This window comes from Lethenteron reissneri, chromosome 67 (assembly GCF_015708825.2).
Source record: "Lethenteron reissneri isolate LAM-NWPU_2019-01 chromosome 67, ASM1570882v1, whole genome shotgun sequence".
Classification (NCBI taxonomy): Eukaryota; Metazoa; Chordata; class Hyperoartia; order Petromyzontiformes; family Petromyzontidae; genus Lethenteron; species Lethenteron reissneri.
The window spans coordinates 881005-896627 of NC_083845.1; the positions used below are offsets into that span (position 1 = coordinate 881005).

The 15623-nt window shown below is 49.8% G+C and overlaps 1 protein-coding gene across 1 annotated transcript; it reads right to left on the minus strand.

Annotated features, from left to right (window-relative positions):
* Positions 1–1724: 1724 nt before the first annotated feature.
* On the minus strand, positions 1725–14770 carry LOC133360091 (uncharacterized). Its single transcript, XM_061578680.1, has 5 exons — positions 14641–14770; positions 6588–6955; positions 5769–5828; positions 2548–2688; positions 1725–1907 (listed from the first exon to the last, which is right to left on the minus strand). The coding sequence occupies exons 2-5, from the start codon at positions 6873–6875 to the stop codon at positions 1725–1727; spliced, it is 672 nt and encodes a 223-aa protein (XP_061434664.1). The 5' UTR covers positions 6876–6955; positions 14641–14770.
* Positions 14771–15623: the final 853 nt, after the last annotated feature.

The following is a 15623-nucleotide window of genomic DNA, read 5'->3' on the forward strand; positions in this document are numbered from 1 at the left end:
CACAACAGCGGCGATGGTGACGCACCGCACCAGGTACTCATTTCAGGCGGAGACGGGTTCAGATCATCTTCACCGGTGTTGGCCGTGAGCAGGAATTAAACTCGGTTAGCCGGGTTTATAGCACAGCGCGCTAATCGCTGTGCCACTGCTCCCCACAAAGACACCCCATATAGCCTTAATAAACTTTTGAGGCAAGTGCTGTTAGTGATCACCTATAAATGCCGGCAGTGGGGAGAAAACACCACTCCCAGGTTCAAGGCATCAAGTCTGCATCAACTACACAGTGCTTGTGGCAAACATGCAAACAAACATGGCTCTGATAATGTAAACATTGTCTTTGCAGCCGATTGGCCTACACAGCTGTCTTTATGGCCTTGTCTCACCAGTACAACGACATACTTTTTGGTGCTTTCGGTAAAGTCACGTGGAGAAAAATAAAATAAATCACCAATTATTGTATTTTATACCCACGTGACTTTACCGAAAAAAACAAAGAGTTTGGATTTCTGCAGTCACGAAAGCTTCAAATCAAGATAGTGCAAAGACAATACAAGGATCGGTGCACTTAAAGCTCGGGTCGAGCACTGTACCTTCTTGCTCGAATCAAGAATTAAGAAAATCAGAAGAGGCTTTACCCTTTCTGGCAATAAACAACCACACATACTCGCCACAAGTCCATGTGGGTTCATGCAGACTTGATGCCTTGCAAAACGTATTATCTATTTGGTGCTTAACACAACTCCTGTTTTATTGCCTGAAATAAAGCAAAAACTAAACTACCGGCAAAAAAGGTCGCCATAGACACACACCGAGGAGCCAGTGAGGGCCGCTCGACTCTCCGAGGGCCGGGTTCTCACCTGGATCAGGTGGAAGGTCGGAGAGCTCCGTGGTGCAGGAAAGAGTCGCGTTTCAGTCGTCCTCATCGAGCAGTGCCACCTGTGTACGGACACACGAGGTCACCCAGACAAAGCTTACCCGTCTAGCCCATGGTAAGGCTTATCATAATCGAGGTTTTTTTTGCGGTTACAATCGTGTAAATATCAACGATGTTAGCTGACTCTCTGAGTTGTCTTTCTAGGTTGTATTGACAGGATGGATGTTCCTAGCTCGCTCTGTCCCAATGCATCCTTGACAGGCTAATCTCGCCACAATACAATGGCCACTCCACAGCCTCAGGGAGGACGATATCGAGCCCTGCCCTCTTACCCTGAGTTGTCTTTCTCTGTGTCTCTGTGTTGTGTCCTCTCTGCTTGTGTGTCTGTGTGTCTCTGTGTTGTGTCTCTCTGCTTGTGTGTCTGTGTGTCCTGTGTTGTCTCTCTGCTTGTGTGTCTGTCTGTGTGTCTCCGTGTCTGTGTTTTGTCTCTCTCTCAAATTGTGTTCTACCTGATGACGACTGCTTGTATTGCAATCGAAACGTCGTATTCTATTATTTAATTTATTTTCTTTCTACATGACTTCGCCAAAAGAACCAAAGAGTAATTCCTGCAGTCACGAAAGCTTCAAATCATATATGGTCCGAGTTTGGGTTGCATTGAGAAAGTGCCACGACCTGTGACTTGCCTTTAATATACCTGTGTTTCGCTATGGGTCTCAATGTGTCTCTGTATCTCTATGGGTCTCTATGAGTCTCTATGTTGTATCTCTATGGGTGTACTATGTGGTCCATAGTTTGAGTTGCATGCCCACAATCACACTCTCTCTCTCTCTCTCGCTCTCATCTTCTCTCACCGCTCCAGCTCCAGCTCGACCTCCAGGCAGGAGCAGCAGACCCCGTGTGGTGGCGCCCAGGAGTGGCGCAGGCAGCGAATGGCGAACCACGCCGCGTAGCCACAGAAGCCCATGCTCAGCAGCGCCGTCACCAGCAGGGCCGCGTTGGCGCCACGCGCCAGCTGGTCGTGTGCCGTGTACTGCGATTGGTCAGCGAGGTGGCAGCGGTGGCACCCGTGTCATTCACAGCAGCAGCAGTCTTTTTTACATTTTTTTTATTTCATTATTATTTTTCAATTATATATATAATTTTTTTCCCTTCATTGATTATAATTTATGTTCTTTTATTATATTTTATTATTATGAAATTTGTTAGTATAATACATGTATTTTTTTACCAGGTAAGGCCCCACCGAACTATCCGTAGCTCTTTTTCACACAAGTGACCTGGCCATCACAAACGATAGGTCAACAAAAGCGGCTTCTCATCATCGTCGTCATGTAGACATTTATAGCCTGCAGCGATTCCCATGTGGGGGGAGGGGGTGGAACCTGGAGTACACGGAGAAAAATTCACGCGACCACGGCGAGAGAGAGCGAGAGAGACACGCAAACCCCAAATATACAACAGGAATCGTCAGGGTTGGGGTCGAAACCACGACGACCTACTGCACACCCAGGCGAGGGAATTAACATCTCACCACCGTGGAGCCCATTGACCAAGCGACCTCTCTATTTTATTTTGTTTCACCACCGCACAACGGTGCCGTGCCGAGCCAGCCCGGGTTGTTTTTTTCCACTGCGGTGGCCAAGCCGTGCCGCGAGCGAGCGTCCGCTCACCTCGTTGAAGACAAAGATGTCCATGCTGGAGTGGATGTAGGCGAGCTCGTCGCGGCTGAAGTGCAGCGTGAGGGCGGCGTAGACGAGCACCGCGAGGCAGGCAGCCGCGGCGCTGAGGGAGCCCAGCAGCCACGCCAGCACCTACACACACACACGCGCGTACACACACACACGTACACACACGTACACACACGTACACACACGCACACACGCGTACACACACACAGGCGTACACACACACAGGCGTACACACACGCGTACACACACACACGCACAAAGATCACCTGTATAGCCTGTATAGATTGTTGGGGCAAGTGCTGTTAGCGAGCACCTATGAAGACAGGCACGGCTCACGTGGGGGTGGGTGGCCAACACCACGCCCGGCCGCCTTTGTCTCCCCAGTGGCGATGTTTACACACCACGCCAGGTACTCATTTAAGGATGAGTCGACCTAGAGGAGGCCCAGGACCGGTTCAGATAACCATCAATGGCGTTGGCCGTGAGCTGGAGCCGAACCTGGGTTACTGGGTTCAGAGCGACGCGTGCTAACCGCTGCGGCACCGCTCCCCACTATACACACCACCACAACAGCTCCCATTCACCGCTAAGCAGCAGTGACGTCACCGTGGCACTTGTGCCAGGTGCATTTTGAGGCCACGCGAAGTGTCAAAGGCTCGCTGGCAGAAGGTGATGGGACCAACCCAGGTGCCATGGGTTGGCTGATTGAGATGACTGGAAGATGCACCAATTGTGCACCCCAGCGTGCCGACTTTCTGCGTTTTATTTGCCCGGCGCTCTGCTCGCTGTTGTGAGCGTCACTCCTCTGCCCTGCGACTGCCTCCAACTGCTCAGTAGCGTCCTTCACGAGCCTCCTCCACAGAAGCCAATCATGACACCGCTGGTACCATTGTTCGGCAAGTCCACTCAGCTCCAAATCCTTCTGTACCAACAGCCCACATCCCTATTATTTGGCAGTTTCCTGATACGAGTGTCCACCACTCATGAAGCCAGAACCAGTCCATGGGACATACTGTATTCCACACACGTCCAGGCGGTACCGGTACAGTTCCCAATAGGTGAGTGGCAGCCTCTAATCCACAGTGAGTGTTCGAACATTCCACATGGCCACTTGCAGTGACTTTTTGCTGTTTCTGGAGGAACCCTGAGGGTGCAGATTCAGTCTCCTGGCTCTGCGAAATGGGGGTTTGGCCAGGAATACGTCATAAACACCTGTACCCTGCGGGGCGTCCAGCACAAGCTTAGTTTGATATTTAAATCGTGGGTTTGTGGTAATTGAAATTAAGGTGGAGGGGTCTCCAGCCCTGGTAGGTAGGAGATGTTAACTACCTCGCCTGGTATACAGGAGGTCGTGGGTTCAATCCCAACCCTGATGCCTGTTTTATATTTGGAGTTTGCTTGTCTCTCTCCCCATGGTTGCGTGGATTTTTCTACGGGTTCTCTGGTTTTCCCCCTCCACATTTAGAATCAACATCACGTCTTTAGAGCATTTGGTCGCTACAAAATTCCACGTGATGATAGGCCACATAATTGAGCTATCATTTATGATCGCAAGGTTGCTTCTGAAAAAGATCTACATAAATTTCGATTTAAAGCTTTCGTGACTGCAGTGATTCATCTTCTTGGTTCTTTCGGTAAAGTCACGTAGAAGGGAAGTAGTAAAATAATAAAAATAAAACATAATAAAATAATTCTCACGACGTTTCGGCCACAGCGCAAGCAGGGAATGGATTCTTTGCTCCGCTGCATTGGCATATTTTGTTTCTTCCTCTTAGTATCTTTCACACGACGGTCAACGGTACAATGTATAATAACAAATAGTATAAAAATTTATTTTCTTAATACAATGTACAAAGTAATATATAGTATCGTAATTGTATAGTGAATATACAGCAGTGTTATATACATTAGGGTGGGTAGAATAATACATAGTGTAATATTACAATGGATAAGGTGGTTTATAGCAATACAGTATGTAATTTAATGTTGGGTTTGTCTATAGCAATATATAGTACGGTGTAGACTCGTGTGATGTAAGAGAATAAAGTTTAGATGGAAGCATATTGTATTTTTTACGACGTAGAATTGTAATGTATTACTTACTGTTAGTAACTCAGCTTATTGTAGAGTATATTTAATATAATGATGATACTATGTAGTTTATACTTTAGTTGTTTACGTGGTGGATTTAGTTACTGCAGCTCCATACTATTAACACTTCTTCCCTTTATTAATGCTACCCCTATCCTCTCCCTGTGATGCTGCTAATCCTGCATAATCCACGGGCAAAGTAGCACTAATCACATACCTGCATTTCCCATATCCCCTCCGTTGGATGCTGCTAATCCTGCATAATGCACGGACATAAGTAGTACTAATCACATACCTGCATTTCCCATATCCCCTCCGTTGGATGCTGCTAATCCTGCATAATGCACGGACATAAGTAGTACTAATCACATACCTGCATTTCCCATAAATATGCTAAATTCCTCTTGATATGCAAATTATTTTGTCAAGGCGCCCTTCCCCCCCCCCTTCCAACCCAGCTTATATATATGCTCCAAGCACGTGTGCTGTTTCATTCAGACGCTGCCGCCTCGACAGACCTGGTTTCACCTGAGGACGGCTGCTTGCGTTGTGGCCGAAACGTCGTGAGAATTATTTCATTATGTTTTCTTTTTATTATTTTACTACTTCCCTTCTACGTGACTTTACCGAAAGAACCAAGAAGAAAGATCTACATAGCTTAGTGGGCCTTACCTGGTAAAATAGAAGTAAAAACAAAAGTGTTTACATCCAGATCTCCCCATTGGCCACTGTGGTGGCTGTAAGTGGCATTACTCATGACCACCGGCAGCGTTACCGACCGGCATTACCGATGAGATGCAGGTTGTGTTTGCACCTGCCCGGGCCCACTAAACACACCAAAGATCCCCCATGTAGCCTTGAACAGACTATGAGGACAAAGAGGGGACGCCCAGGACCAGTTCAGATAATTGTCACCGGTGTTGGCCGTGAGCGGGAATTGAACTCAGGATCGTTGGCTTCGTAGCACAATACGCTAACCGTTAAAGCTATTACTCCCCATCTGCAATGACACACATGCACGCACACACGCACGTACGTGCACACACGCACGTATGCGCACACACGCACGTACGCGCACACACGCACGTACGCGCACACACACGCGCACGCACCACGTTGATGTTTTTGTTGAAGCCCGCGGAGAGCGCGAGGACTCCGGGCACGGCCAGCAGCTACGGACACAGGGCAGAGGAGGAGGAGCGTCAGGCGCGGCTACGTTCGAGTGAGCGACATCCACACCCACGCATACAACAACGACGATGACGACCACCATCATCAGAGGCTTCGCAATGAGTCTATGGAGAGACACCTCTCTTCAACCGTGAAGGTGCGAGCATAATTGGGGGAGGGCGAGACTCTGGTTGTGGCTGTTGGGAGGGAGGGAGGGAGCATCGACTCCATCCTTCGGCTCATTCGGCAGAGTTCTGGCCGTTGGGCAAGAGGTTGGGCAGTGTGGAGGAGGAGCTTCCTCGACATCTGTGAAAAAGAGCTTCATAGCTCATCGGATTCCTCCAGAATAATACAGATTCTGATTCTCATTCTCTTGCCATCATCTAAGCTCTCTCCCGCCCTCGTCACCTACACATGCTTCGGCTAGAGGGGGGCAGGGCTACCTGAGCGGTGGGCGGAGCTACCAGTGGTGGGTGGGGCTACTCGATGTGGGCGTGAATAACCATTGAATGGGCGTGATGGTGTCAGCGTGTCCGGCTCATAGCCATTTTTCGGGAGAAAGCACTGACGTTTACATCATCATTATAGTCGTCATTGTCGTCTTTGTCAACATCATAATCATCGTCATTATCGTCGTCATCACAATCATCATCATCGTCATCATCACAATCATTATTATCATCATCGTCGTCATCATCGTCGTCGTCATCATCATCATCGTCATCATCACAGTCCCTCGCAACGCGCGCCGTCCCGCTCACCGCGCCGGCCACGATGGGGATGCGTGTCTGCACGAGCGCCGTCTGCCGCCGCATGGCCATGTCGACGAAGCCGAGCGCGAGCACGGCACAGGCGAGCACGAGCTGCACCACGCCCAGCGCCAGCGCCACGGGGCTGTGCAGCAGGAAGTACACCGGGGTGGCAGAGGCGGCGGTGGCGCTCTCGGCCGAGTCGGCGAACCCGCCGAGGTCTTTCCTCCTCCCAGACCGCCCCGCGCCCTCGTCCCTCGCCATCGCCTGCTCCGTCACGTCCGGTAGCCGGGCGGCCATCTCTTCCTTCTGGTTGCCCAGTCGAGGGGTTACAGTGGGCGGGGGGGGGGGGGTCGTTTGCTGGTTGGGGAGGAGGGTGGCTGTGGGAGTCAAGGAGGGGGGTAACATCCAGGGCCGAAGGTCATGAATGGAGGTGAAGGAGGGGAGGATTGACAGCAGAGGGCAAAGGGATTTGGGAATTGGGGAGAGGTTTTAAGGGTGATGGGATTGGAGCGAGGGATTGGGGTGAGCAGTAGAGGTGAAAGTTGATAGATGGATGTGATGGATGAAGGTGAAAAATGTTGGGTTCAGGGTTCAAGGGTGAGAGATTGAGGTAAGGGTTTGAGGGGTCAGGGTTCAGGAATGAGGGGAAGAGGTGAGGATTGTGGATATTGGTTGCGATTGGTTCATAGACACCACAGTCACTATATATGAGTCACAATACTGCGTCACCGCTGCCCACATGCACTTTAGAGGGTAACTACTTCCAACACTGCCCAGTAGCATCCTTCACGAGCCTCCTCTACAGAGGCTGATTTAGTTTTTTCTGGAAGACTTTGCTGTTTTTTCCAGGATTTTTCTGGTGTGTGTAGTCACTTTAAGATGTTTCTTGTTCATGTCTTTGTTTTGTTGCGGTTGCACCCGAGTCAAGAGCGGCATGGCTCACAGGGTTATACCTAATAAATTAAACTGAAACTGAAGCCTGTCATTGGCAAGTCCACTCAGATCTACATTCTCCTGTTCCACATCATTCCATCTTTTCTCTAGCCCGTCCCACGCCCGTTAAGCCCCCACTATCTAGCCAAGCAGAAACTGCTTGGACATGCGGTGGCTGGGCATGCAGGCAACATGACCCAACCAACGCAGGAGTTCACCAAAGGGAATGTGTCCAAATCTTTCAAGGATTTGTGAGCTCCTCACACAATCCATCCTAGCTAAACCCTGGATTGATCGTAGGTAGGCCAACCTGAATGTTTTTAACCTGCGCAGATGTTTATCCAAAGGACTCCATGTTTCGCAAGCAAAGAACGGGGGGGGGGGGGCATGAACGTGGCCAAGAAGACTCCACCAATAGGGAGTGGAGGGGGTAGAGATCAAATCCCAGGAAAGTGCTTTAATTTGCGAGACTGATGCTAAGGTCCCATCTCTTAGTAAGTTCTGCATCAAAGTATCCAACTAATGAGTCAGCGGCAACTCCCAGATCATCAGCATATGCAACATGGTTGACCAATAGGGAGCCATCCCTTTACTGCACCCAGGCATCGATCAGCCTCCCTTTGTATCTATACCAGATGGAAATTCCTCCGGTACAGCCATATAAAGCATCATGAACTACATAGTGTAAAAAATTGCGTTCAATTATGTAGAGGCCTGAGCACATCCCTGTCCCATTCCAATGTGAACAGGGAATGGGTCTGTCTCCCAACCATGCAACTTTACCTGGGCCTGCCCACCATCATGAAGGTCCTGCATGGTTGTGAGAAGAGGGTCATGGACCCCAAAAGCATTTAGAATAACCCAGAGCCCTGGCCTAGTAGTGTACCATAGGCCTTGACGAGGTCAATAGTGTAGAGATGGAGGTCACGTTGAAATTCCCTATACCTCTGCTGTAGCAGATAGACAGAATATGGTGTCAGTGCAGGACCGCCCCAGTCTGCAAGCCTCTCCTCAGTGTGCCTGGCAAGGCGATGAGAATCCTTGCCAGGACTTTTCCCAGTATACTGGGGAGGGAGATGCCCCTGCAGTTGTTACAATTTGTGTGGTCCCCTTTCTTAAAGAAGGGAAGCATCAGGGCATCCTTCCAATCCTGCGGAAGCCATCCGATGGACCAGAAAATAGCAGTGATGTCATATAGGGCAGCCTGCACACAAATACCACCCTCCCAAAAGGAGTTCACTTCAGAGATCGTCTCCGCCCAGGGCTCTATGTGGTCTCACGCTCTGGATCGCCTTTCACACTTCCTCAACAGATGGCAACGTCAGCCAGTCACTCTCAGGGTTTCCTACTTCCTACAATATTTGAGGTATTGCAATCCCAGCAGGGTCAATCCCAAATTACCCATGTTATATAAGCTCAGGATTTCCCCCTCCCCAAAGTCCTGAGCAAACCTGAAAACCCGTTTCTGGGGGTTAGAGCCCTGGCCTGATGTTAAGGACGAGGGCCCGCATTTGTAGTTCCATCACTATGTAGTCCAGCAGATGTTCTTGCTTGGACCCAGCATGCATCCATGATGTTATGTGGATGTTCCGATACCAGAACAATGTGTTTGTAATGACAAGCCCATGGTTTGCACAGAAGTTTAGCAGCATCCTTATCGCTGTTATTGAGCTGGTCTGGCCCATGCCTTCCGATCACTCCAGCCTAGGTGCAGGCATCTTGACCCATTCAGACATTAAAGTCACCCAACAGGATGACTCTATCCCAAGGGGCCACTTTAGCCAGCACATGAGACAGCAGGCTGTAGAAGGTATCCGACTCAACGGCCTTGTCTGCATCCCTCCACTGATGTTCATCTTTGGTTGGGGCGCAAGCCACCACCCCCATTCCTCGCTTCCCGTTGATGGGGAGGCGAGCTCACAGCAGCCTGGGACTCACGGCTTCCTACACCCCGCTTCCATACCCCCTTTCATGCTCTTGTTCAAAAGCAGAGCCACTCCTTGTTGGGCAGCTTCCTGCCCCGAGTGGAAGACTGTCCACCCCTCACGATGACTGGAGCCATAACCAGTCCACAGGACCTCCTGTGCTCCACACAAATCCAGGCACGGGTCCAGTTCCCGACAGAGGAGTGACAGCCATTCGTCCACAGGAGGCATTCGCACATTCCACGTGGCCAACCACAGTGGCTTTTTGTTTTTCGAGGAACTCCGAGGAGGGGGTGGTTCAGAGTCCCAACCAGAATCTATGTTTAGACGATTGGAGGAGGAATCCTATGAGCTTATGAAGCTCTTTTTTCACAGATGTCCAGTTGGGGCATGGGGTCAGAACGTTGCAACAACAAACAATACAAAAACACGATAATAATTCGAAATAGAGAAAAAAGGAATGAAAGTCACGAAATAAGAAATAAATATGAAGTACAGTAGCTTCTCGATGGGGAGGATGGAAGCAGATGATTCTAAATCACGGATAACTCATAAATACCAATTTTCTGCGGATATCGATGCCAAAAAACAATAATATAGGTGTCAATTATGTTTAAGTTTCTATGCCATCACACAGCTTCGTCAATGAAAACTCACAAAATAACTGATCAGATGAATCACTCAAAATGAAGCACAACTGACGAGTTTGATTGGTACTCTTTCGATTTAGAACGAATACTAACGATCTGATCGATGCGCGTGCTCAACAATAACACTTTTCCTGCTCCCGTGCAGAAGATTCGGCCCACTAAGTGGACACGAGCAGAGCCACGCCAATCAACAACAATCAAACTCCACCCGCTCCTGTAAAAACATGCAACTACTGTACTGTAGAGGAGATCACCTTGATTTCGGAATAACTGGAGCAGATATTTGTTTGGTTTAAGCACGTAACTTGTAATAAACATTTCCAAGTATAACAAGGTATAACTGTTTTTAGATTATTGATTTGGGCTTAAGGGAAAATCTACAAGTTCTTAATTTATGTCAAAATCTCAGGTGCACGGTAAATCCGCAAATCGGATAAACCATAAGTGGATAATCGAGTCTACTCTGTATACGTTCTATTTTTCAACAGTCTCGTTTCGCCATGTGGGGTTTGGCAATGGGGCGTCATGAACGCCCATCCCTCTGGGGCCTCCTGCACAAGATAGGTTGGGTGTTTCCACCGTGGTATTTGATAGAAAATAGCAGAGGTGGGACAAAGTCATTGTTATGCAAGTCCAAGTCGAGTCTGAAGTCATCAAATTCATGACTCGAGTCTGACTCGAGTCCAAGTCACATGACTCGAGTCCACACCTCAGAGGTGGGACAAAGTCATTGTTATGCAAGTCCAAGTCGAGTCTGAAGTCATCAAATTCATGACTCGAGTCTGACTCGAGTCCAAGTCACATGACTCGAGTCCACACCTCAGAGGTGGGACAAAGTCATTGTTATGCAAGTCCAAGTCGAGTCTGAAGTCATCAAATTCATGACTCGAGTCTGACTCGAGTCCAAGTCACATGACTCGAGTCCACACCTCTGGAAAATAGTACCAGCTCCTCACACTAAACACTAATCTCGCGACATACACACAGTCTTACACACCCCCTGCTCACGCTCACTTCAGCCTCACCTCAGCCTCACCACACTCACCCCATACTCGCCACACTCACCCCATACTCACCACACTCACCCCATACTCACCACACTCACCCCATACTCACCACACTCACCCCATACTCGCCACACTCACCCCATACTCACCACACTCACCCCATACTCACCACACTCACCCCATACTCGCCACACTCAGGCCAACCTCACTGCCTTCACCCTCACACGACACTACGTCTCACACTTACAACACACGATACACCACATATTACACTATATACTACACGAATACACACCATATTTCACAACACACTGCTATATTTACAACATTACACACTACTATATGCTATGCACGACACTGTTACCACAAACTACTGTACATACAATAGATACATGAACTAACACAGCCACGATCGTCACTCAGTGGCTGTGACGTCATCACAGCGCCAGGCTAGGTGCACTCTGAAGCCACGTGAAGTGTCGAGGGCTCTCACCAGAGGTCACGGGACAGACCCCAGGTGCCATGGGTTGATACACAAAGACCCCCCGTGTAGCCGTCACAGACTGTAGGGGCAAGTGCTGTTAGCGAGCACCTATTAAGGCTAGAACGGCACGCGAGGGGGTGGGTGCCCAGCACCACGCTCGACCGCCTTTGTCTCCCTCGTGGCGATGCTTACTACACACCGCACCAGGTACTCATTTGAGGCTGATTCAACCTACGGGAGGCCCGTGACCAGTTCAGATAATCGTCACTGGTGTTAACCGCGAACAGGAATCGAACTCAGCTCGCCAGATTCGTAGCGCAGCGTTCTAACCACTCGACCAGCGCTTTCCCATACAAAGACACACACACACCCATATACGTACACTGACTACACACATGACTGAAACACACACATATAGCGGGCACAATAAATACATTTTAAGGGGCCGTCCATAAATGACGTCACGCAATTTTGGATGATTTTTGACCCCCCCCCCCCCCTCGTCACACATCGTCACAAATGTATGACCCCCCCTTAGGTGCGTGACGTCATTTATGTACGGCCCCTAACCACTTAATGCGAATTATATGGGTTTTTTTTAACCCACATCACCCGTGCCAGGCTAGGTGTACGGACACTACTACAAAGACCAACGCATCTCCTGGAAGTACTTACGTCACCTTTACACTTCAGCCACTTGAACATAATATAAATAATTATACAACGTTTAAAAGTAAATAAATCAGTGAGACAACAATACACACGCGAAATAAAGACCCCCACCGTATAATCTAAACAGACCGTTGGGGCAAGTGCTGTAAGCGAGCACCTATGAAGGCTGGAAAGGCACACGAGAAGGTGGCTGGGCCAGCACCACGCCCGACTGCCTTTGTCTCCCTCGGGGAGGCCCAGGACCTATTCAAATAATCGTCACTGGTGTTGACTGTGAGCAGGAATCGAACTCGGCTTACCCGGTTCGTAGCGCAGCACGCTAACCTTTGCGCCACCACTCCCAACATACACACACACAAACCTGTACCACACACACATACCTGTATCACACACGGACCTGTACACTCACCTGTACACTCACTCACCTGCATACACCTGTGGTTGTCACGAACCAAATGCCTAAACCACAAATCTCTTCCGTGACTGACGACATCAACACACGGACGCACGCGCATAGTTACACATCCATACACGCACACATACACACTCACACACCTACACACACACATACACACATACACATATAGACCTACACACATACAAACACAATAACACACATATACATATACACACAGATACAGACCTACACACCTATACACATACACACATATACATATATACACACACATACACAAAGACAAAGATCCCCCGTATAGCCTTAACAGACTGTAGGGGAAAGAGCACCTATGAAGGCCGGAACGGCACACGAGGGGATGGGTGGCCAGAACCACGCCTGACCGCCTTTATCTCCCCAGTAGCGATGTTTACACACCACACCAGGTACTCATTTGAGGCTGAGTCGATCGAGGGGAGGCCCTGGACCGGTTCAGATAATAGTCACTAGTGTGGGCCGTGAGCGGGAATCGAATCCGGATCGCCGGGTTCATAGCGCAGCGTAGCGCTAACCACTGCACTACCGCTCCCCATACACGCATACACACACACATACACACATACACACACATACATACACATACAGACACATACAGACCTACATATACATACACACATACACACCCACACACATGTACAGAGCTTTCCACATACACACCTAGACGCACAGGCACCATCACACAGATACACAACGCACACTCCTGTAACAACACCTGTAAACACAGACACGTAACCAAACACACACATACTTGTTCACACACAAATACATTAACATACAAAGACATACATACGTACATAAACATACAAAATATAAAGATGCCCCGTACAGCCGTAACATACTTTTGGGACCAGTGCTATTAGCGAGCACACGAGGGGGTGGGTGGCCAGCACCACGCCCGACCGCCTTTGTCTCCCTCGTGCCGATGTTTACACATCGCACCAGGTACTCATTTGAAGCAGAGTCGACCTAGGGGACCGTGAGTGGGAATAGCAACGCGAACAACTACACTACTGTGCTCTTTGGTTCTTTCGATAAAGTCACGAAGGTAGAAAAATAAAATAAAACAAAAAATAATAAATCACAACTACACGACTGCTTCCCACTATAAATCAGAGATAACCCGAAACACATACAACTTTACACACAGACATGTAAACACACACATCAACACAGATTGTAAACATACACACGTAGCTATAAACAGACAAACACACGCCTTCTAAACACACACACACATACAGCTACACACAGACAGACTGTAAACACGCACAGATTGTAAACACATACATTGTAAACACACACACAGATTGTAAATACATAAACACACAGACTGTAAACACACACACATTGTAAACACAAACACACACACAGCTATAAACACAGACGTAAACACACAGAACGTAAACACACACACACATTGTAAACACACATACAGCTATAAACAAAGACAAAGATCACCCGTATAGCCTTAACAGACTGTTGGGGCAAGTGCTGTTCGCGAGTCGCACCTATGAACGGCACACGAGGGGGTGGGTGGCCAGCACCACGCCGGACCGCCTTTGTCTCCCCAGTGGCGATGTTTACTTAACACCGCGCCAGGTACTAATTTGCGGCTGAGTCGACCTAGGGGAGGCCCAGGACCGGTTCAGTTAATAGTCACTGATGTTGGTGGCCGTGAGCGGGAATCGCCTAGTTCGTAGCGCTGTGTGCTAACCGCAACGTCACCGCTCCCTACTCCATGCAAAGACACACACACCTGTAACACACACACACCTGTAACACACACACACACCTGTAGACACACACACACACACCTGTAGACACACGCACTTACCCCTATGCAAATATTCATACGCACACGTATACAGGCACAAAGACAAAGACCCCCCGTGTAGCCCTAACAGACTGTTGGGGAAAGTGCTGTTAGCGAGTATCACCTATGAAGGGCGGCACGGCGCACGAGGAGGTGAGCGACCAGCAGCACGCCCGGCCGCCTTTGTCTCCCCAGTGGCGATGTTTACGCGCCACACGGACATGAACACACACACACGGCACCTACCTGGGAACTCGAGTGACGTCACATCCACCACAGGTGTGGCAGCACTGGGTCACGTGACGCAGGTACGTGATGTCACGACGGGTTGGTGAGGAATGCTCACCCCCCCACCACTCGCCATGACTCACCCCACATCACTTACCATCACTCACCACCAACTCACCTTATCACCGCTACCCACCACCATCACTTACTATCGCTCACCACGTTACTCACCACTTTCCATCATTCACCACATCACTCACCACACGCTCACCCACATCACTCACCCACACGCTCACCACCGCTCACCACTGCTCACCACGCACCTGCGGGATTTATAGGTGCACAAGCCCTCAGGCAACTCCACTGCTGGATGAGTGCGTGTGCATTGTATTTTGTATTCCCCCCACGCTGCCAGCAACGGGGTGGGTCGCGTCCACTCGATGCGCAGTCGCCTGTGCGTCGAGCTGCTGTCTCTGAAACCGGTTCGACTCGCTGCGTGTCCGTCGCCACACCTCGAGATCATTGCCGAGAGCTGTGGTGATGCATTTGTCCGCCTACTCACCCAGACCCACGCAGCCACACTCACCCAGCCTCACTCAGCCACACTCACCCACCCACACTCACCCACACTCCCCCAGCCTCACCCAGCCTCACTCAGCCACACTCACCCACCCACACTCACCCACACTCCCCCAGCCTCACCCAGCCTCACTCAGCCTCACGCACCCACACTCACCCACACTCACCCAGCCTCACCCACCCACACTCACCCAGCCTCACTCAGCCACACTCACCCACCCACACTCACCCAGCCTCACGCACCCACACTCACCCTCACGCACCCACACTCACCCACACTCACCCAGCCTCACCCACCCA

What these genes read in the sequence shown, in the direction of transcription:
- LOC133360091 (XM_061578680.1), bottom strand. Translation starts at nt 6,875, where the DNA reads ATGGCCGCCCGGCTACCGGACGTGACGGAGCAGGCGATGGCGAGGGAC. An exon ending in TCAACAAAAACATCAACGTG is followed by an intron (nt 2,689 to 5,768) that starts GTGCGTGCGCGT and finishes GTGTGTGTGTAG; the next exon opens with GTGCTGGCGTGGCTGCTGGG. An exon ending in ACATCTTTGTCTTCAACGAG is followed by an intron (nt 1,908 to 2,547) that starts GTGAGCGGACGC and finishes GACCAATCGCAG; the next exon opens with TACACGGCACACGACCAGCT.